The sequence below is a fragment of the Petromyzon marinus genome, chromosome 28 (genome assembly GCF_048934315.1).
Source record: "Petromyzon marinus isolate PM22_M1 ecotype Great Lakes invasive population chromosome 28, UKy_Petmar_22M1.pri1.0, whole genome shotgun sequence".
Taxonomy (NCBI): Eukaryota; Metazoa; Chordata; class Hyperoartia; order Petromyzontiformes; family Petromyzontidae; genus Petromyzon; species Petromyzon marinus.
The window spans coordinates 1316213-1338431 of NC_133694.1; the positions used below are offsets into that span (position 1 = coordinate 1316213).

The 22219-nt window shown below is 57.6% G+C and overlaps 1 protein-coding gene across 1 annotated transcript; it reads left to right on the forward strand.

Moving 5' to 3' along the window:
- The first annotated feature begins 7453 nt into the window (after nucleotides 1-7453).
- LOC116946855 (solute carrier family 2, facilitated glucose transporter member 1-like) lies at nucleotides 7454-22219 on the forward strand. The gene is made up of 11 exons (XM_032962069.2): nucleotides 7454-7830; nucleotides 13520-13618; nucleotides 13804-13964; nucleotides 14468-14592; nucleotides 14996-15111; nucleotides 15346-15508; nucleotides 16343-16530; nucleotides 16683-16787; nucleotides 17254-17355; nucleotides 18152-18355; nucleotides 18923-22219. The coding sequence occupies exons 1-11, from the start codon at nucleotides 7810-7812 to the stop codon at nucleotides 19130-19132; spliced, it is 1494 nt and encodes a 497-aa protein (XP_032817960.1). The 5' UTR covers nucleotides 7454-7809; the 3' UTR covers nucleotides 19133-22219.

A 22219-nucleotide genomic window follows, 5' to 3' on the forward strand; every position in this document is an offset into this window, starting at 1 on the left:
AGATAATACGACAAATCGCTACACTTAAACACCCAGTCGTTCGTAAAAGGTGAAGGCAGTATAGTACTATAGTAATAGAGCAAGTGCAGAATCGGTGAACCGGAATTGATAGCTTGAGAGCATTTAGCGCGGGGCCCTTGAAAGTGCGGGGCCCGTAGCTACGACATATGTAGCTACTTTTGCTACTAGGATAATCTGGAACTGGGTGTAAGGGGCCGACGGGCTACAGGCCGAGCGAGTCCGTGCGTGTGTGCGTGTTGGTATGAAAGTGGAGTCGTGGGTTGTTGACCAGGGCCGCCCAGTGAGATCGCGCACTGGGAAAGCGACTGGTGGCAAGTGGTGGAGATGTACAACAGCTATCCTACAGCGTAGGTCACGATTCTGGTCTTAATTCAGAATCAGAATATGTTGTTGTATTTATACTGGAGGAATCCGATTTGGCGAGATACCAGGATTATAGTACTCGTTTTTCAAAGGTGGGTGATTGAGTGGGTGTGTGAACGATTTGATAGAGTGGGTGAGTTAGATGGTGGTGAGTGGATAAATTAAGTGAGCGAGGTGGTGAGGGTGAGTTCTAAGTGTCTCAAGATTATCTAACCGGGAATGGGATAACTCAAGAGACACGGGATGAGTCTCACATATTTTGCGAGAGTGACCTGGGCAAGCGAAACGACAAAGAGACAAACACGATCGAGGAATGAAGCGAATACGAACTCGGCACAAGAACAACCGCGTCACACGAGAAATAGCAGGGTACCTGGCCGGGCCAGCGAGTGTGAGGCCGATCGCAGCACACTTAGCACGACATAAAGTGACAGAAACATGAAGCAGCCGCAGAGGAGGCGACTGGTGTACTCATGTATAACCAGACGAGGAAATGGAAGCGGAGTGCGATGCGTTAAGATATCGTGACGTTAAAGCATTCGGTCTAGACGCGAGCACTGGGCGTACGAGAAGCGTGGCTTTCAATGTCAATATTTGGTGGCTCCGTGCTGTTATATGGCACAGGGGGGAGGGGATATAATAAATTAATCAATCAATTAATTAATGCATATTCATCAGCCATACAGCATCACCACTATACTGTACTTAGCTCCACGGCCTTCATAATCATCACGACTATCCTCATCACCACTATCCCTTACACAAACATCGTCGATCATCAATATCCTCACCACCACCATCAGACAGTCAATACATAATTTCGCATGTAGAAATCATCATCATAATCACCATGGTTGATCAGCCTCTGGGTGTCACGATGTGAGTGACCCCATCGGGAAACACCCTTCGTCATCGTGCCTGCCGGGAACGTGAGCAGTTACCAGAAATGGCACTGTTATTATCCCTACTGTTAACTACGACAGCTTACCTAGGAAAGCCAAGTTCTCGCAGTAGGGGAAGGGGGTGATGTTGCTGCACGCTCGCGTGCACATCGGCACGCGCGAGTGCACGGTGGGAATGATGCACTGTGGAAATGACGAGGGTGCGATGAACTCCAAAAGGATGCGGAGCCAGCCAAGGTGATGACTAAGTGCGGAGTGATAACGGCGCGCGTGGCGTGAGGGTGTGCGTCTGCTCAATGGTCACGGCCCGCCCGCTGTCTGTCAGCGATGATGACATCCAGACAGAGGGGGACGTGGCTACGTGCCGGCTGTAAATCGAATAGGAAAATGTTCGTGATTCATTCGGACAGTTTATGCTGCTTTCTCACGCGCCGCTCACACGTCCGTTGGAAGTGACCGTCCGCCTGTACCTCCAGAAAGCCAGCCAAACTTTGTTTTACAACGGTTTTACTTAACTTGATTCCTGTGTCGTGGTCAAATCTTGTAATCAAAAATTTGTCTACTTCCTGTTGTCAGATCCGGTGACAATGCATGCCTGTATCAAAATCGGCATCAAATAATCTATTAATTCGCTACCTTAAAGCAATTTACATTTTGTATGGACGCCTTATTATTTAGATATTTATATGTGTAAGTCAAAAACGCCGCGGTCCCTAAACTCTCGGTTCGCCTCGCCCAAGAAGCAGGCGCCACGCGTCTCAGGCGCGCCTGCTCCGTTGTGAACGAGTTACGGGCACCCTCACTCCACACAAACAAAAGTTGTACATTGAAAATTAATTTTTAAAGTAATAAATTAATTCAAATTAGCGTTGATGTGGGAGCAGGCGCCGCATCATTGACGTACTTCTCGACCGTAAGTTAAACGAAGTTGTAAATCAAAGCGTTGTTAAAAATTTTTTTAAGGAGTTTATTTCCTAATGTGGTTTGATATGACGTACAATCAATATATAAAGTGGAATACCAAGTGCTGTCTATAACTCTTCTTGTCCACTCTACCCCTCTGGCCTCTCTAGTTGCTGTGAATAAGGGCCATTGCCCGAAACGTCGTCTAATATGTTTATTTGTATGACTCGACGCTGATATTAGCCGTGGTTCGGGTTCGCAATGTTCATAACGCGAAGTTCCAACAACGACCGTGCCACCACTCCACCCCAATCACATATTGATTAGACTTCCATCGCAATGTATCCGACTCGATACCAGGACTAAGAGAATGCTGCAGACGTTCACCTTTTCATTTTTGAGCGAATGACTTCAGGACGGGCCGAATGAAGATAGCCATCTGGCTACCATGAGAGATTCGTTCATGAGGCTATCCACATATACAAGCACAGAGACAATTTCAACCGAGAAGATGGATTCTATCTTAGCAATCATTGGAAAGATTTGATAAACCATTTCAGGTCTTAATTGATTGTTCACACTTACAGTGGCTTTCAGACAGCATACATTATATAAAAAAAAATCGTCTCCCCCCTCCTCTTTTCAGAATATAGATGGTCTAGTCCTAAATAAACTGCCAAATCGCTGCGCGTGGCGCTAACGTTTTTTTTAAATAAATAAATGCACCGTTTAAAAATAAATTTATGCAAACCAACACACCTGAAGACGACCGTTTGTGTTATGGTCGAAACGTCGTGAGAATTTTTATTGTTTTATATATATTTTATTATTTTGTTGTTTCCCTTCAACGTGACTTAACCGAAAGAACTAAGAATATGAATTACTGCAGTCACGAAAGCTTTAAATCAAAATTTAAATGAAAGTTGTTATTTAAATAACCAGAGCGATCGATGTCTTCTCGCACTGTAAGGTTTGTGTAACGGCCCGTGCCGCCGACTCGGAAGTTTTTACGATGAGACACGCGTGGGCTCCATTGGCGTCACGCGGGTATTGCATAAAGATCGCGCAATACCTTGAAAGCAGAGGTCGCCGGATGGCCCAGGAATTTCACTGCTAGCCCGGGGTCTGGCACCTGGGCCCCCACATCTGCCTTAGCAGGGCCATCCCTCCCTCCCCTCCATCCATCCCTCCCCTCCATCCCTCCCTCCCTCCCCTCCATCCATCCCTCCATCCCTCCCCTCCATCCCTCCCTCCCCTCTATCCCTCCCCTCCATCCCTCCCTCCCCTCCATCCCTCCCCTCTATCCCTCCCCTCCATCCCTCCATCCATCCCTCCCCGCCTCCCTCCATCCCTCCCCGCCTCCCCTCCATCCATCCCTCCCCTCCCCTCCATCCCTCCCCGTCTCCCCTCCATCCCTCCCTCTCCTCCATCCCTCCCCTTCATCCCTCCCCGCCTCCCCTCCATCCATCCCTCCCTCCCTCCCCTCCATCCCTCCCCGCCTCCCCTCCATCCCTCCCTGCCTGTGTTCCCATGCACGAGGCCGCGACGGTGTTTACCGAACGCTTCCCTCTTCCCCCTTCCCCGTGTCAACTCGAGACGTCGCTGCTGCTGCTGCTACTCCGTCATTGGGGTTCACATCCGGGTGCGGTCACCCGTGATGAAACCGAATTTACTGAGGGTGGTTCTCAGTTACCGATGATTGCACGAACAAACTGTTGTATTATTACGATGTTTGTGTACTTAAATTGGAGAATCTTCCAGCTTTGAGAATAAAAAATAAAATGTGAGTTTGACTTGCCACGCGATGGGCATTTTTTGCCGAGCAGGCTGCGTGTGAAAGTGCAGCGGCCCCAGTGTGGCTGAGCAGTGGATTGAAGGCGTCTCAGAAGCAGTTCTATGATACCCTCTTCTGCGGGCGGTCTCTCGCGACTCGGGGTGATTGCACCAACTTAGAGAACGTTTGGAACATAATTGCGGCGAAAATGACACGCGTTCGAGTTGAGACACAACGGAGGAATGCCATTGTTGAACATGCACGCATGTTTCACTCGTTTGTGAAACAACAATCATGATCATTATCTCAGGCGCGGAGCGGGCGATTGATAAAGGTCATTGTTGTTGTTGCTCGAGCTCAGTAAATGTTATTTTTTGATTCAAGCAATTCGCTTACAATTCGCAGTGCCACAATGCAAGCGGTGGTAGAGAGCAGCCCGTGCCGTTACCGACAACACACTGTAAGGCGTAACAATTGTGTTCATGGCAGGAGAACAACTCTGTCGCGTGCCACGTGCTCGCAGCCATCCACGTTCTCCGTGTGTCACAACTGCCGACTGGAGGAATCCGACAATTATATTGAAAAGCAGCAGCAGCAGCAATAGCAAAAAGGTGAGAGAAATCCCATAGAATTATAACAATTATAACACCTTGGTATAAAAATGCATGGAAGGCACCCCCCTTCCGCCACCCTCCCCCCCCCCCACCGTTTTAATAAAAATGTGTTTACTGCATCTCGCGTTATCATTCACATAGCGGCAGAGAATGTCTCCGGAGCCTTTGATGCTTCGATGCAGCCTTTGACGCAGTCGAGTTTCTTCTCGGAATCAATCATCGGAATCCGGTGTGCGGCTGAGGTCATCCAGAACAGACACCGTGCAACGTGTAACGACCCAATGCCCCGATCCACACACACGAGAAGGAGACATCATCGCAGCAATGATACACTCCGCTACTCCTGACGCGGTTGTCTGTGCTTGACCACCTGAATGTCAAGTTGTAGTCGTTGCTGCGCGTCTACATCCAGTGCCGGATTAAGCTGATGCGGGGCCTGTAGCAAATGTTAAATAGCGGCCCTAAATAAAATAAAAAAACATCAATATTAAAAGACATGTTTTTTACTTGCATAGTAAAGTAATTGTATTTTTTCATTTGCTACACAGCCAGATAATACGAAAAATCGCTAACCTTAAACACCCAGTCGTTCATAAAAGTCGAAGGCGGTATAGTACTATAGTAATAGAGCAAGTGCAGAATCACTGAACCGGAATTGATAGTGTGAAAGCATTTGGCGCGGGGCCCTTGAAAGTGGGGGGCCCGTAGCATATGTAGCTACTTTTGCTACGAGGATAATCCGGCACTGTCCACATCAGCAGCCCGTACGAAAGAACAACATCTGTGTTCGGACTCCAATATCGGCGCGCGCGTGAGATTTCAGCAGCAGCCTGGTCCAGGGAGCCGAACTCGAATCTCGAGGTCCGCTGGGCCACCACGAGACGGCACGATGAGCCCCCCCCCCCCACGGCGCAGAGCCGTTACAGCTGCTGGGGAATCAGCTGATGGCGAGCACCTGACGAGCAGGCAGAGGCCGGGGTCGATTGGATGGTGTGGCGATCACCAAACACTAACCACGCCCGACCGCCTTTGTCTCCCCGGTTTACACAACCGTTTCAGGTAAAAAAAAATGTGGGCTGAGTCGACCTAGGGGAGGCGCGACTTCGTGGTCGCCTGGTTTGTAACGCAGCGCGCTAACCACTACGCTACCGCTACCCACAACAACAACAACAACGACAACCGCCGTTCGCCACTAAGTAGCGGTGACGTCTCCACGTTTGAGCACCTAGTCTGGCACTTAGACTGAAGTGTCAGGGCTCGCTGACAGGTCGCGGGACAGACACAGGTGCCATTGGTCGATGCACCACCCGTGCCGCCCACCGTGCCAACTTGCTGCGTTTTATTCGCCCTGCGCTCCGCTCGTTGTTGTGAGCGTCGCTCCTCTGCCCTCCAACTGCCGAGCAGGAGAGGCCGTCCGTCACGAGCTTCCTCCGCTCCCTAGACACGTACACCACACACTCACACACTGCACGCACCATCACGCACACACAAAGATCACACGTGTAGCCCTAACGGACTGTAGGAGGAAGCGCTGTTAGCGAGCACCTCGCATGCCGGCACTGTGGCACACGAAGAGGTGGGTGGCCAGCACCACGCCCGGCCGCCTTTGTCTCCCTAGAGGCAATGTTTACACGTCGCATGAGGCTGAGTCGACTTAGGCGTGGCGCAGGACTGGGGTTGGTGGCCGTGAGCGGGAATTAAAGTCGGGGTCGTTGGGTTCATAGCGCAGCGCACTAACCCCTGAACCACCGCACACACCGCACACATCCCGCACACGAGTACACACACACACTGGTACACACACACACTGGTACACACACACACTGGTACACACACACTGGTACACACACACACTGGTACACACACACGAGTACACACCCACACTGGTATACACACTGGTACACACACTCACACGAGTACACACACACTGGTACACACACACTCACACGAGTACACACACACTGGTACACACACTCACACTGGTACATACACACACTCACACGAGTACACACACACTGGTACACACACACACTGGTACACACACTCACACGAGTACACACACACTGGTACACACACTCACACTGGTACACACACACCCCACACACGAGTACACACACACTAGTACACACACACTGGTACACACACACACACACTGGTACACACACACCCCACACACGAGTACACACACACTAGTACACACACACTGGTACACACACACACACACTGGTACACACACACACTCACACGAGTACAACAACAACAACCGCCATTCGCCACTAAGTGGCGGTGACGTCACCACGACGCTTGTGCCAGACGAGTACACACACACTGGTACACACACTCACACTGGTACACACACACCCCACACACACACGAGTACACACACACACACCAGTACACACACACACTCACACGAGTACACACACACTGGCACACACACTCACACTGGTACATACACACACTCACACGAGTACACACACACTGGTACACACACTCACACTGGTACACACACCCCACACACGAGTACACACTCACACGAGTACACACACACACTGGTACACACACACACACACTGGTACACACTCACACGAGTACACACACACTGGTACACACACACACACTGGTACACACCCACATTGCCTCGACACGCCAATCACGCGCCTTCTGGTTATGGAGCTGTCCACGACTTTTGACGGAACCATCCTTCTGGGGTGGCGGCATGACGCTGCTGTTGAATAGAGGGGGGAGGTGGGGGTGGTGGTGGTGGTGTGGGCAGGACGACGAGCAAGGGGCGGGTAGAGACGGAGGTGGCTGGGTGGGGACTCTGCACGTGACGTGAACGTGCCCGAGTCTCATCTATAAAGCTGGCCAGGGGAGGGACTCTCGCACAAACTCGGCTCCTGACAATTCCTCTCGCTTCGTCTCCATCACAGCGCCTTTGTAGCTCTCGTCTTCTCGCGCATAGTGTATAACAACAATAACAACAACAAACAGTGAGCGTAATAGAAATTTGAATATTTAGTAGCCGATAATTATTCCCGGCAACAGTCGGTTGTTGAGAGAGAGAGAGTATAGAGAGAGATTTAGTTTTACGCATTCACGTTTTTGAGTTGATCGAGCAGCCAGCGGCGGGGAGAAGAGACGGCTCACATAGCTCGTACAGCTCACACAGCTCACATAGCTCACACGGCTCGCATAGCCCTCGCCAAGAGCTCGCTCGCCCTCGAACGCAATGGAGTCACCCGGAGAGAAGGTGGGTGGTGTAGTGGTGTGTGGATGGGTGTTGAGAAGGTGTGTGGGTGGTGAAGCGAGACGGGGGCTGTGTGCGTGGGTTGTGTGTTGGGGTGGTTGTGTGTTGGGGTGGTTGTGTGTTGGGGTGGTTGTGTGTTGGGGTGGTTGTGTGTTGGGGTGGTTGTGTGTTGGGGTGGTTGTGTGTTGGGGATGATGATGATGATGATGTTGGAGGTGGGTGGTGGTGTCACAGGGAGTTGTTTAATAATTGAGGCAGCGCCCCGCCACGTCGCCTGAGCGTGCCGCGTGTACGCACTGTACACTCCGAACACTCGGGCTGCCCGCCGGAGGCGCTGGCGCGCATTCGTGACACCGGTCCCGTGCCTCGCCTAGGTCGACTCGGCCTTAATCACTGAGCACCCTTGGCGCAACGGCGAGCATCGGCAGTGGGGCAGGGGGGGATGACCGCACGACCTTCGCGTGGCCGCTCTGAGCACGCAATTGTCCCAGCGGCTTGCGAGGGCTACACGCGGGGGGTGGTTCGGGGTTCTTTGTGTGGGCACGCGGGGCGCTGTTTGTGGCTCCTCTCGTGGCGATGCTGGCACATTGCGATTGGCTCGTTTCATCTGCATCGCCTCCACTCCCCCCATCGAACCACCACCCCCATCATTGCTTCCGCCAGAGTCGAGACCCTGGGCAGAGCGTTGGGGGCCCGCGCCGTGGGGCGCGCGGGTCACGGGGTGGGTCAGGGGTGATGGCTGTGGGGTAGTGCTGGGTGGTGGTGGTGGTGGAGGGTGGTGGTGCTGGGTGGTGGTGGTGGTGGTGGTGCTGGGGGGTGGTGGTGGAGGGTGGTGGTGCTGGGTGGTGGTGGTGGTGGTGCTGGGTGGTAGTGGTGGTGCTGGGTGGTGGTGGTGCTGGGTGGTGGTGGTGCTGGGTGGTGGTACTGGGTGGTGGTGGTGCTGGGGGGTGGTGGTGATGCTGGGTGGTGGTGCTGGGGGGTGGTGGTGGTGCTGGGGGGTGGTGGTGGTGCTGGGGGGTGGTGGTGGTGCTGGGGGGTGGTGATGCTGGGGGGTGGTGGTGCTGGGGGGTGGTGGTGCTGGGGGGTGGTGGTGCTGGGGGGTGGTGGTGCGGGGTGGTGGTGGTGCTGGGGGGGGGGGGTGGTGGTGGTGCTTGGGGGGTGGTGGTGGTGCTTGGGGGGTGGTGCTGGTGCTTGGGGGGTGGTGCTGGTGCTGGGTGCTGGGTGGTGGTGCTGGGTGCTGAGCTCTCGTGGCTTGTGAACTTCGATGGCCATTCCGAGCCACGGGCCCACGGGTGGAAACTTCGACGCTCACCTTGCCGAGGAAGAATGTTGTACGGGTGGTAGGGGGGGCACAAAAACCCGCGGACTTGTGGTGACGCCGTCTTTTGCGATCGGAAAGTCGTGGCATGGAGACTCCTCCACTCTCTGCGTACTTTAACAATTCGAACTTTTGCCGGCGGGTGCAGTTAGCGAGCACCTATTATGACCGGGCTGCGTGTGTGTGGCTGGGCACACCCGCTCGGCCGCCTTTGTATCTCGAGCTCTGATGTTGTGGGCACGCACCCAGTTCCCATGCGAGATTGTTGAGTGTCGCCAGTTTCTGTTGCATTGCGATGACACGGGCACGCAATTCGCACCGTCACTTAACCATCATCATCATCGCATCGGCCGTAATGTGAACATCGCAGAGAGGTTGGTAACTCGCTCGCCGTCTCTCCGTGATCACACGCAGTCCAGGAGAGGTCCGTCCACTCGCTGCACTGTCGTGTCATCGTCATCATCATCATGACTCGTGGGGCATTCATGGCACGAGCCGCAGCAGTGGTGCGATTGTGGCCATGGAACCCACACACTATGTATGGGCCATAGCGTAAACTCGCAGACACACATCGAGATGCATGGAGATGCACAGCGACACAGTGGTACACAGAGATACATAGATACTCGTACAGATGACACAGTGGTACACAGAGATACGTAGATACTCGTACAGATGACACAGTGGTACACAGAGATACATAGATACTCGTACAGATGACAGTGGTACACAGAAATACATAGATACTCGTACAGATGACACAGTGGTACACAGAGATACATAGATACTCGTACAGATGACACAGTGGTACACAGAGATACATAGATACTCGTACAGATGACACAGTGGTACACAGAGATACATAGATACTCGTACAGATGACACAGTGGTACACAGAGATACATAGATACTCGTACAGATGACACAGTGGTACACAGAGATACATAGATACTCGTACAGATGACACAGTGGTACACAGAGATACATAGATACTCGTACAGATGACACAGTGGTACACAGAGATACATAGATACTCGTACAGATGACACAGTGGTACACAGAGATACATAGATACTCGTACAGATGACACAGTGGTACACAGAGATACATAGATACTCGTACAGATGACACAGTGGTACACAGAGATACATAGATACTCGTACAGATGACACAGTGGTACACAGAGATACATAGATACTCGTACAGATGCAACCCACACTACGGACCGCGCAGTGAACCCACCGTGGTCTGCGCTCCTTCAGCGGAGGAGCAGGAACAGCGACACGACACCAACTCTCTCTCTACTCAAGCCCTCGACATTGGCATCGAGCTCCTGAACCACCACAGACGCTCACACCGCGCCCCCCACACCGCGCCCCCCACACCGCGCCCCCCACACCGCGCCCCCCACACCGCGCCCCCCACACCGCGCCCCCCACACCGCGCCCCCCACACCGTGCCCCCCACACCGCGCCCCCCACGTTGTGCGTCCCGCGTCCATGCCACGCTCCCCTGCCTGCCCCTGGCTCGACGCGATGCTCGTAGTTCTCGAGAGAGGGACCCGGTGTATCCGGGCTATCGGACCCCAAGACTATTCGACAGCTCCGCGTTGCCGTGAAGCCGGTGGCGCAGCGGTCAGCGCACTGCGCCACGAACCGGGGTCACCGGTGGCGAGCTCACGGCCCTCCTGGATGCTTGACCCCCTCAGTGGCGTAGTCGCTACATTATTTATCAGTGGCGTAGTCATGACAATATCAGTAGCGTGGTAACTACATTATCAGTGGCGTAGTGACTACATTATCAGTGGTGTAGTGACTACATTATCAGTGATGTAATAACTACATTATAAGTGGTGTAGTGACTACATTTTCAGTGGTGTAGTGACTACATTATCAGTGGCGTAGTAACTACATTATCAGTGGTGTAGTAACTACATTATCAGTGGTGTAGTAACGACATTATCAGTGGCGTAGTCACGACATTATCAGTGGCATAGTAACTACATTATCAGTGGCATAGTCACGACATTATCAGTGGCGTAGTAACTACATTATCAGTGGCGTAGTAACTACATTATCAGTGACGTAGTAACTACATTATCAGTGGCGTAGTAACTACATTATCAGTGGCGTAGTAACTACATTATCAGTGACGTAGTAACTACATTATCAGTGGTGTAGTAACTACATTATCAGTGGCGTAGTCACTACATTATCAGTGGCGTAGTCACGACATCAGTGGCGTAGTAACTACATTATCAGTGGCGTGGGTACGGCAGTCGGTCAGATAGGGCACCAATATTCGATTTGTCTCGCACGTCGCACCCAGGCGATTCTACATCGAGGCTCCCCTTGCCCTCGTGGCATCGTCGTTCTGCTCACGGTCTCGAACGTTTAACGCCGCAGGGGCGGCTCCGTCTTTCACAAAATAATGTTTATGTTCTTTGACACCTGTTGTTAAAGACATACCCCGTGTTGGTCGCCAAGGGGGCCTCCCCAACTCGTAGCTCTGGCTACCAGGGGGGTGCTAGGCACCCCCTCCCGGCCCCCACGCTCCTTACGCCGCTGCCTCCCGCACGCGGCCAGTGGCGAGGTGAAGCCGGCGGCGCGAGCCGTGGGGAGGGAGAGCGAGGCAGGCCTTCATCCATGCGTCTAGCAGTGGAGTGGCCAAGGGCTGGAGGAGGAGGAGGAGGTTTGGGTTGGTCTGAGGGTCTCGTGTTGGTGTGAGTGGAATTGCAGCAGCAGTCGGGCTCCGTTTCCGGCTGTCTCTTCAAGGTTAAACGAATTTGCGCATCGCAGCTGCTGCACGCACGCACGCTCACTCACGTGCGCATGCGTGCATGTGTGAGTGTGAGTACGTGGGCTAAATTGTCAGCGTGTGAATGAACGTATGCGCCCTGTGGTGTACGTGTGAGCATACTTATCTGTCTGCGCGTGCATGCATGCGGAGTACCTGGTACGGTGTGTAAAAATCGCCACTGGGGAGACAAAGGCGGCCGGGCGTGGTGCTGGCCACCCACCCTCTTGTGTGCCGTGCCGGCCTTCATAGGCGCTGCTACACGTGAACATCACTTGCCCCAACAGTCTGTTCAGGCTATACAGGGGGCGTCTTTGTTCGTGTGAGCGCATCACCGCGCCCTGCCTGTGATGAGCGCCGTCACTGCGTGGCCACGGAGTGAGCGGCCGTCCGGCCGCCTGTGGCGCGCCTTGCTTAACGCAGGCGCGAGCCGCGAGGTGGCCAAGGATGCGGCGGCACGGCGAAGTGGGTTGATGGTGTCGCTGTCGATGCCTCCTCGCGTGCACGCTGCTGGGGTGTCTCCTGTGTTCTCCGTCCACACGGGGCCCCCCAGAACTCGACTTACCATGGCATTCGTGGCCAAACCCGTCCCAACGTGGCCGGACCTTCCTGCTGCCCTGGGTTGTGGCGAGGCTCCACGTGGGACGGTAGACGAACGACATCGCAGTCGCAGCCCTCCGCTTCCAACAGCCCCCCCCCCATTCGCCGATACGTGACGTCGATGGCTCCAGTAACGCCTGTGCCAGGCTAGGTGCGCTTTGAGGCCGCCCGTGCGAAATGTGGATAGGCTCCCTGGCTGACGGGAAAGGCCGCGGCGCCAGACCGCAGGCGTTATGGGTTGACCCGACCTTGAGATGACCCCCAGATGGGCACCAGCTGTGCTGCCCACTGACACCCCGCCATCTACGCCCGCCCAAAAACAAAGATCCCCTGTAAAGCCTTAACAGACTTTTGGGGAAAGTGCTGTTTGCGAGCACTTATGAAGGCCTGCACGGCACACAATGTGGTGGATGGCTAACACCGCGCCCGGCCACCGATGTCTCCCCAGTGGTGATGTTTACACACCATACCAGGTACTAATTTGTGGCCGAGTCGACCTAGGGGAGGCCCCTGGGCCGGTGGAAATAATCGTCACCGTTGTTGGCCGTCAGCGGGAATCGAACTCTGGTTGCCGGGTTCGTAGCGCAGCGCGCTAACTGCTGCGTCACCGCTCGCCACTCCACCCACCCACACCCCTCGCCCGCTAATGAAGGGAGATGGAGTGACGTCGCCCGCAGCCCACGTCTCGTTAGCCCCCTGCCGCTGGCCCTGCTTGGCCCCAAAGCGGATTCCCCAGATCCGGGTTTGAATTGTGCGGCCAGCAGCGTGTCGCGGTTCGGTTTCCGGCACGGCACGGCAAACTGGGAGTGGGGAAAAAAACCACCCGAACCCGCGCCACGATGGCCCCGCGCTGGCTCCCGCACGCTCGCGAGTCGGTCCCTGTGCGAGCTGTCGCTATATATAATTAACGTCCTCGTGTCCCCTTGCTCCCCCCCTCCCCATGACCCCTGCCCCTCACCCACCTGTGTGTGCGAGTAGGCGCGAATGACGCCTGTGCTGGTGTTCTCCGTGATCGTGGCGGTGCTGGGCTCCTTCTTGTTCGGGTACAACATCGGCGTGATCAACGCGCCCGAGCAGGCGAGTCGGCGCAACCACCGTCACCGTCGGCATCGGCAACATTGTCATCGGCAGCGTCGTTACAATGACACTATAAACGGAGAGCGTCTCGAGCGAGGGGAGGGGCTATGAGTCCGTGGTGGAAATTCCACCTTTCCATGGTGCGAGGAGTGATCCCCTCTTCCCCCCTCCGTGTCGGCAAGCAGATCATCCAGGAGTTTTTTAACGAGACTTGGATCGCGCGCTACGGCAAGGCCGTTGAGAAGACGACGCTCACTACACTGTGGTCGTCCACCGTGGCCATCTTCACTGTCGGCGGCATGATTGGGGCCTTCTCCGTGGGGCTCTTCGTCAACAGATTCGGCAGGTGAGCGTGTGTGTGTGTGAGCGTGTGCACACGTGTGCGAGCGTGTATGAGCATGTGCGAGCGTGAGTGTGAGCGAGTGTTTTCACGGGGAGCGGTCGTGTAGTGGTCAGCGAGCTGCGCCACGAACCTGGCGACCCCCCACCAATTCGATTTGCCACTCGCGACCGATAACGACGGCAATCATCCGAACCGGTCCTGGGGCTCCCCTAGGCCAACTTGGCCTCTGACGAGTACCCGGTGCGGCGTGTAAACATCGCCACTCGGGAAACAAAGGCGGCCGGGCGTGGTGCTGGCCACCCACTCCCTCGTGATGCCGTGCCGACCTTAGGCGCTCGCTGGCAGCACTTGCCCCAGAAGTCTTCAGGGGTGCTGCGCGTGGACGACCGCGCGTCGTCATCCGCGAGCGGCGCGGCGAGACTTCGCCGCCACGCCGGTTATTTCCAGGCAGCGAGTGTGACGCGGGCCCCCCCCCCCCCTCTCTCTGTGTTCCCCCCCCCCCACAGGAGGAACTCGATGCTCGTCAACAACATCCTGGCCGTGATCGGCGGGGTGTTAATGGCGTTCACCAAGCTGGCCAGCTCCTTCGAGCTGCTCATCGTCGGCAGGTTCATCATCGGCGTCCACTGCGGTGAGCGGAGACGCACAGGGGACACAGGTGGACACACGGGAGACGTGGGAGACACGAGGGGACGTGGGGGAAACAGGGGGACGTGGGGGACACGGGGGGACACACGTGTTCCCGTGTCGCGAGCGCCGCAACAGATCCAGTCTCACGGTCCCTTTGCACGTCCACTCAAAGTCGACTCCTTAAACAAAACGGATTGTGGCTGCAGCGCCCCCTCGTGAGCTGCCGTGCGCACGGCACGGCAGCTCTCCGCTCAACACGCGGCGCTCTGCATTGTTGTCGATTCTCTCCCTTCTCTCCCCGGCTATGCGCGGTGCGGGCTGCGGGTCGGAATAGCGGTACTGAGTGCGTCCCCATGTCCCCGCCCCTCCCCCGTGTGTTCCCCGGCGTGTGTCCCCGCGCGCAGGCCTCTTGTCGGGCTTTGTGCCGATGTACGTGGGGGAGATCTCTCCCACGTCCCTGCGTGGCGCCATGGGCACCCTGCACCAGCTCAGCCTCGTCATCGGCATCCTGGTGGCACAGGTAACCCGCCACGACCCCATTTCCCCGACTCCATCCCCCTGACACCGACCCCGCGACCCCGCGACCCCGCGACCCCATCCGGTGCCGCGATGTTCCGTCTCGGTGTTGTGACCCGGCCTCTGCGACGCGACCTCCAAACCGCCGGCTCGACCTTTTGACCCGACGCGCGACCTCGACGTACGGCAGCGCTGACCCCTCCTCCGCCCCCCCCTCCTCCCCGCTCCTCCGCCGCAGGTGCTGGGTCTGGAATCTCTGCTGGGCACGGCGCAGCAGTGGCCGCTGCTGCTGGGCCTCACGGTGGTGCCGGCCGTGGTGCAGGCGATCGCCCTCTTCTTCTGCCCCAAGAGCCCGCGCTTCCTGCTCATCAACAAGCAGAAGGAGAACGAGGCGCGCGACGGTGAGCGGCGGCGCACCCCGGGCACGGCCAGCCGGGCCAGTCGCGCTCCCCCAGTCGTCCGACTCCTCGCCGGCCAGTCGCTCCCCTATTCGCCTGTCTGACCAGCCACTGCATCAGGCTCACGGAGGGAGGCACTGGCAGCTCGCCATCTATCCTCGTTGAGCCGACCAGAAATGTGGCGACTTTAGTTCACGGTGCTTGGTGGCCGGGCCCTCGCTCGCTCACGTGCATGTGGCGTGCGCATGGCGTTAGCGCCGCGTGCTTGTCGCGTGTGTGTGGCGTGCTTGTCGCGTGTGCGTGGCGTGGTTGTCGCGTGTGCGTGGCGTGGTTGTCGCGTGTGCGTGGCGTGGTTGTCGCGTGTGCGTGGCGTGGTTGTCGCGTGTGCGTGGCGTGGTTGTCGCGTGTGCGTGGCGTGGTTGTCGCGTGTGCGTGGCGTGGTTGTCGCGTGTGCGTGGCGTGGTTGTCGCGTGTGCGTGGCGTGGTTGTCGCGTGTGCGTGGCGTGGTTGTCGCGTGTGCGTGGCGTTAGCGCCGCGTGCTTGTCGCGTGTGTGTGGCGTGCTTGTCGCGTGTGCGTGGCGTGGTTGTCGCGTGTGCGTGGCGTGGTTGTCGCGTGTGTGTGGCGTGCTTGTCGCGTGTGCGTGGCGTGGTTGTCGCGTGTGCGTGGCGTGGTTGTCGCGTGTGCGTGGCGTGGTTGTCGCGTGTGCGTGGCGTTAGCGCCGCGTGCTTGTCGCGTGTGCGTGGCGTGTGCGTGGCGTGTGTGTGGCGTGGTTGTCGCGTGTGCGTGGCGTGCACGCTCGTTGCCGCGTTAACGCCGCGTGCGTGTGGCGTGTGCAGCGCTGGTGAAGCTGCGCGGCACGACGGACGTGAACGACGACATGCGTGAGATGCGCGAGGAGCACCGGCGCATGGAGCTGGTGCCCAAGGTCGCGATCCCCGACCTCTTCCGCAGCATCGACTACCGGCAGGCCATCATCGTCGCCGTCATGCTCCAGCTCTCGCAGCAACTGTCCGGCATCAACGCGGTGAGTGGCGGTGCGGCAGTTGGTGGGTGGCGGTGGCGGTGGGAACCATGGTGGTCATGTTGGGCGGTGTTCTGTGGTGGTGGTGGTGGTGGTGGTTATGGTGACGGTGGTGCTGACGGAGGTGCTGACGCGTTCCTTCCCTCCCCCCCCAGATCTTCTACTACTCGACGGGCATCTTCAAGAATGCCGGCGTGTCGCAGCCGGTCTACGCCACCATCGGCGCCGGCATCGTCAACGTCGCCTTCACCGTGGTCTCGGTGAGTCCCCACCACCACCACCAGCCACACTCGCCCAGCGACAATCCAGCTGCGCTCGCCGGGAGATTTAAGCCGCCGGTAGAACCTGCCGAGGCGGTGTAACGGGGCTCTCCCGCAGCAACTCGTGGAGCCGGCACGACGAGACAGCGCACAGCGCTGTCTCGTCGTGCGCCTGTTGGGGAGACCCAACCTCCTCCTACCCTCTTGAAAACCGGACCAAACCGGTGGAAGCGTTGCCCTAGAGCCGTAGAGAGGCCGAGCAGAGGTGGGTGGCGCACCGCCAGCCCGGTGCTCTCCGGGCACGGCCGCGTGTTGGCGTCGTTTCTGTCCCCAGCTTATCGTTGGGGTTGCATCTCCCACTCGGCGTGAGCGACGAGGCGGCGCGAGTTCCCTTGCGACGGTTCTGACACCGTGTCCGTCCCCCCCCCTCCGTCTGTGTCTCCGTGTGTGTGCGTGCGTCGCTCAGCTGTTCCTGGTGGAGCGTGCGGGCCGTCGCTCGCTGCACCTCGTTGGCCTGGCCGGCATGGCCGCGTGCAGCGTCGCCATGACGTTGTCGCTCGTCCTGCAGGTGAGGGAGCCATCGTCTTGCACCGCGCACTGCACCACACAACACACAGCACCACACAGCACCACACCACGTACAGCACCACACAACGCACAGCACCACCATGCACAGCACCACACAGCACCACACAACGCACAGCACCACCATGCACAGCACCACACAACACACAGCACCACACAACGCACAGCACCACACCACGCACAGCACCACACCACGTACAGCACCACACCACGTACAGCACCATACAACACACAGCACCACACAACACACAGCACCACACAACACACAGCAACACACCACGCACAGCACCACACAACACACAGCACCACACAGCACACAGCACCACACCACGTACAGCACCACACAACACACAGCACCACACCATGCACTGCACCACACCACGCACAGCAACACACAACGCACAGCACCACGCACAGCACCACACAGCGCACAGCACCACACAACGCACAGCACCACACAACGCACAGCACCACACCACGCACAGCACCACACCACGCACAGCACCACACAGCGCACAGCACCACACAGCGCACAGCACCACACCACGCACAGCACCACACAACACACAGCACCACGCACCACACCAGGTGGAGGGGGGAAGGGGTGGGGGGGGGTCGGTAGCGATGGTGCAGCCCGCGCCTCCGCAACAAGGCCTCGGAACTGTGGGTAATCCAGCCGGGCAAGTGTTTTGTCACGAAAACAAACGCACACCGTGGCTGACCGCTCCTCGCCGATTTCTCCGTGCTCCCCCTTCCCCCACCCCCGATCGACCAATCAGGCGAGCGCGTCGTGGATGAACTATGTGAGCATCGTGGCCATCTTCGGCTTCGTGGCGTTCTTCGAGATCGGGCCGGGCCCCATCCCCTGGTTCATCGTCTCGGAGCTCTTCAGCCAGGGCCCGCGACCCGCGGCCGTCGCCGTCGCCGGGTTCTCAAACTGGACGTCCAACTTCCTCGTGGCCATGTGCTTCCCATACGTGCAGGTGGGCCCACGCGCCGTGACGAGGGGGGCGGGGGGCGGGGGTGGGGGGTGGCGCAGGGGGGGTCCGTGGGGATGGAAGAGTTGCATGGAGGTGGTGGGGGCAACGGCGGGGAGAGCCACGAGTGAGAGCGATCGGGTTACGTTGAGAGTAATCTGATGAGGTGGAAATGGTCGTGGGGAAGACGCCCCCCCCCCCACCGCCTCTGTTCCTCCAAGTGTGCCGCTGGACGGGAGGTGGCGGGCGGAGCCCGGCGACGTCGTCGGCCGCCGTCGCGCCGGTCGCGGCTCGTCGTGGGTTTCCCGCATTCGGGGGAGGGGGTTGGCAGCCCGTAGCCAGGTGGCGGCCACCCCAGACGAGCGGCCCTCCTCCACCCCCGTAGCGGCACCGAGACCAGGCCACCGCAAGGAACGCCCCCTCGTCTCGGCGGGTCGAGTGGTGCCCACCGCAGGCTTGACCCCGAGGAGAGGAGCGGCAGGTCGCTGGGGGTTTTATCCCACGGTGCCGTGCCGGTGGTCGTGTGCGTGGTGACGACGGCCCCCGTCTCCCTCCCTCTGCCTGCCCCCGCAGGAGCTGCTGGGGAGCTACGTGTTCGTGGTGTTCACCTGCTTCCTCGTCTTCTTCTTCGTCTTCACCTACTTCAAAGTGCCCGAGACGAAGGGCCGCACCTTCGACGACATCGCGTCGGGATTCCGCGACAAGGCCGGCGGCGGCGCCAAGGCGGCGCCCACCGACGAGCTCAACCATCTCAGCGAGGGCAACGGGGACTCGCGGGTGTGAGGCTCCTTGTCGCCCACCCACCCCCGCGGGCCCCACCACCACCACCACCACCCCCACCCCCACACTTTTCCGCGACTCCGAGGCAGCGCCCCCGGGGCCGTCGCCTCCGCCCCGATGCCGGAGAGGTGCCGCCACCCCCCCCCCTCCCCACCGCCTCCACGCAGGGCCCAGGCCTGGGCCTCGTTGTCCGGGTGGGGGTCCGGGGGGAGGGGGCGCGAGCCCTCGTCGACGGGTCGGCTCGCGACGTCGCGACTACGCGGACTTCGCTTGTCACCGAGTCGCGTGGTTTTTATCGTAACGAGCTGAGCCGGGGTGGGTCGAGTTCATTTGGGGGGGGGGGGGGGCTATAAATCCCCCCCACCCCATCCCTTACCTGGGTGCCCCCCTGCCAGACACGGGAGTGGCTCCATCTCCCTGTACCCTGTACATAGCACGCTCGTGTAAACGTGTAAATAGCCGTTGCTCGTAACTTATTTGCCGTTTGCGTTTTGTACGTACTAACCCCCGTCGCCGCTATTTATCGCAGACACGGACCCAAGTTTGAATGTCGGTACGTTTTGTTCTTTTTAACGTCGGTTCAACGTCAGTTCAAGGTGTGGTTCATGATGAAGCGGAGCGTGTCTAACAAAAACGACCGAACGACAAAACAAAAAAACGCCGGATTTTAAAGGATTTATTTTTTAAGTAGCTTAAATGAATTAAGGACGGGATAGAAAAATAAAGAGAGAATATAATATGAATAATAACTATTGTTAAAATGATTTAAAAACTTGAATAAGACTGAGAGTGCGAAGTGGTTCACCACCACACCCCCCGTATACCTCGGAGTCTAGTCCCATTCCCGGACGCCGCCCCTCGCGATTTGCACAGCTTCGTGGTTGTTGCCGCTCGTCGCGTGGCAACGCCCGTCCGTCTCGGTCCCTCCCTGTCCGTCTTGTATCCCTTTGCTCACGTGGTTCAATAGTCGGCACATTGATGTCTTTGTACGCATGTTTGCGTGTGTCTCTGTAGCGCGGCGGTTAGCGCCGCGCTACGAACCCGGCGAACCCGACTTTGATTCGTGCTCACGGCCACCAACACCGGTGACGATTATTTGAACCGGTCCTGGGCCTCCCCCTAGGTCCACTCGGCCTCAAATGAGTACCCGATGCGGTGTGTAAACATCGCCACCGGGGAGACAAAGGCGGCCGAGCGTGGTGCTGGCCACCCACCCCCTCGTGTGCCGTGCCGGCCTCCATAGGTGCTCGCTAACAGCACTTGCCCCCAACAGTCTGTTAAGGCTGTCGGGGGGACCTTTGTCTTTGTGTCTGTGGAAAGGTCTAACCCACCTGCCAATCGCAGCACACGCTGTCATAGAGCTCCATTGCGACCACGTGCCCAACGTCGACTAACTCCCACGTCATTGGTTGCTTGGAAGGAGGTGCGGCTTGTAACCCTAGCTGAGGGGGCGGTGTCGAACACCCCCCCTCCCCACGTGTTTCGAGTGCCAAGCGAAAGGCCGCCTCGTCAATGGCCCTATCATACCTCCTCGGCCTACACCGTCGTGTCCCCATAGAGATGCCAATTCTCCTTGTCGAGTGAGAGAGGAGACATTGGTGCTCTGTTTGCCTCCATCCCGAGCCCATGCGGTGGCACGAGGTCCGATAGCCCCCCCCCCCTCTCTTGCACAGCGGCAGCGTCTCCCGCTCGAGACCCCCGTACCCTGACCCCCGTACCCTGACCCCCGTACCCTGACCCCCGTACCCTGACCCCCGTACCCTGACCCCCGTACCCTGACCCCCGTACCCTGACCCCCGTACCCTGACCCCCGTACCCTGACCCCCGTACCCTGACCCCCGTACCCTGACCCCCGTACCCTGACCCCCGTACCCTGACCCCCGTACCCTGACCCCCGTACCCTGACCCCCGTACCCTGACCCCCGTACCCTGACCCCCGTCGCACGTGTGGTCGGTCGTCTTCGTGGTGGTTGGTATGTTGTGTTTGTGCCACGTTGTTGTGTGTGTGCCACGTGGTGTTGTTGTGTGTGCCACGTGGTGTTGTTGTGTGTGCCACGTGGCACATGTCTGGGGAGTGGTGGTGCAACGGTTAGCACGCTGCACTACAGAACCCGGGCGACTCCAGTTCGTTTCCCGCTCACGGCAAACAGCAGTGGCGATGATCTGAACCGGTCCTGGGCCTCCCATAGGTCAACTCGGCCTTAAATGAGTACCTGATGTGTAAATATAAGCACTGGGGAGACAAAGGCGGTCGGGCACGGTGATGGCCCCCCACCCCCTCATGTGCCGTTCCGGCCTTAACAAGTACTCGCTAAGACCACTTCTTGCCCCCGCACAGGAGGGTCTTTGTGGTGCACGCTGAGTGTGGTCCATCCCGTGTGCAACAGTGTGGTCACGTCCAAGGATAGTTCCCAGCCCTCGCCAACCCCCACCTCGCGTCCGCCTCTTCAGTGTTTACCGGCTCTCCGTTTAAAAGTGTAAAAAAAAAAAGTGTGGAAGAGCTGCACGCGCCCGATGATGATTAAACGCGTCCCACGTGTGAGATGTGAGCGAGGTGCGCGTGTTCAAGCCAAGAGCGCGATGACACCGCGCGCCAAAGACAAAGATCCCCCGTATAGCCTTCACAGACCTGCTGGGTCAAGTGCAGTTAGCGAGCATCCAATGAAGGCTGGCACGCACGGGCACACGAATTCTAACGATGACTGCACCCACAAACACACCTACAACAGAATAACATTAACACTTTATTTTTAAAAATATCTATATATGTCACTCTGAACACCCACGTACACACAACTAAACCTCAATTAGAAACGGAGCTCCGTGCTGCACGTGGGCAGGTAGTTTAACGATCATCGGGCGCGTGCGGCGTGTAACTCGTGAACGTGACGCGCTGGCTTGTTGATGGCATACCCCCCCCCCCCCCCCCGCGTAGAGTGTGCTTGTGTCGCGAGAGAGGCACGAAAACCCGATTGTAAATACGAGATCCGTGTAATTATTGTGCCAGTGTTTACAAAGATGACGTGTGTGTGTGTGTGCCCGTGCCCGTGTCGAAGTAAATATCTCCTAGGTGTATAGAACCAACACACA

Excerpts from the sequence above, each read along its gene's own strand:
- LOC116946855 (XM_032962069.2), top strand. The coding sequence starts at position 7,810 with ATGGAGTCACCCGGAGAGAAG. Across the intron at positions 13,619-13,803 it reads TGATCAACGCGCCCGAGCAG|ATCATCCAGGAGTTTTTTAA; the intron begins GCGAGTCGGCGC and ends GTCGGCAAGCAG. Across the intron at positions 15,112-15,345 it reads TCGGCATCCTGGTGGCACAG|GTGCTGGGTCTGGAATCTCT; the intron begins GTAACCCGCCAC and ends CCTCCGCCGCAG.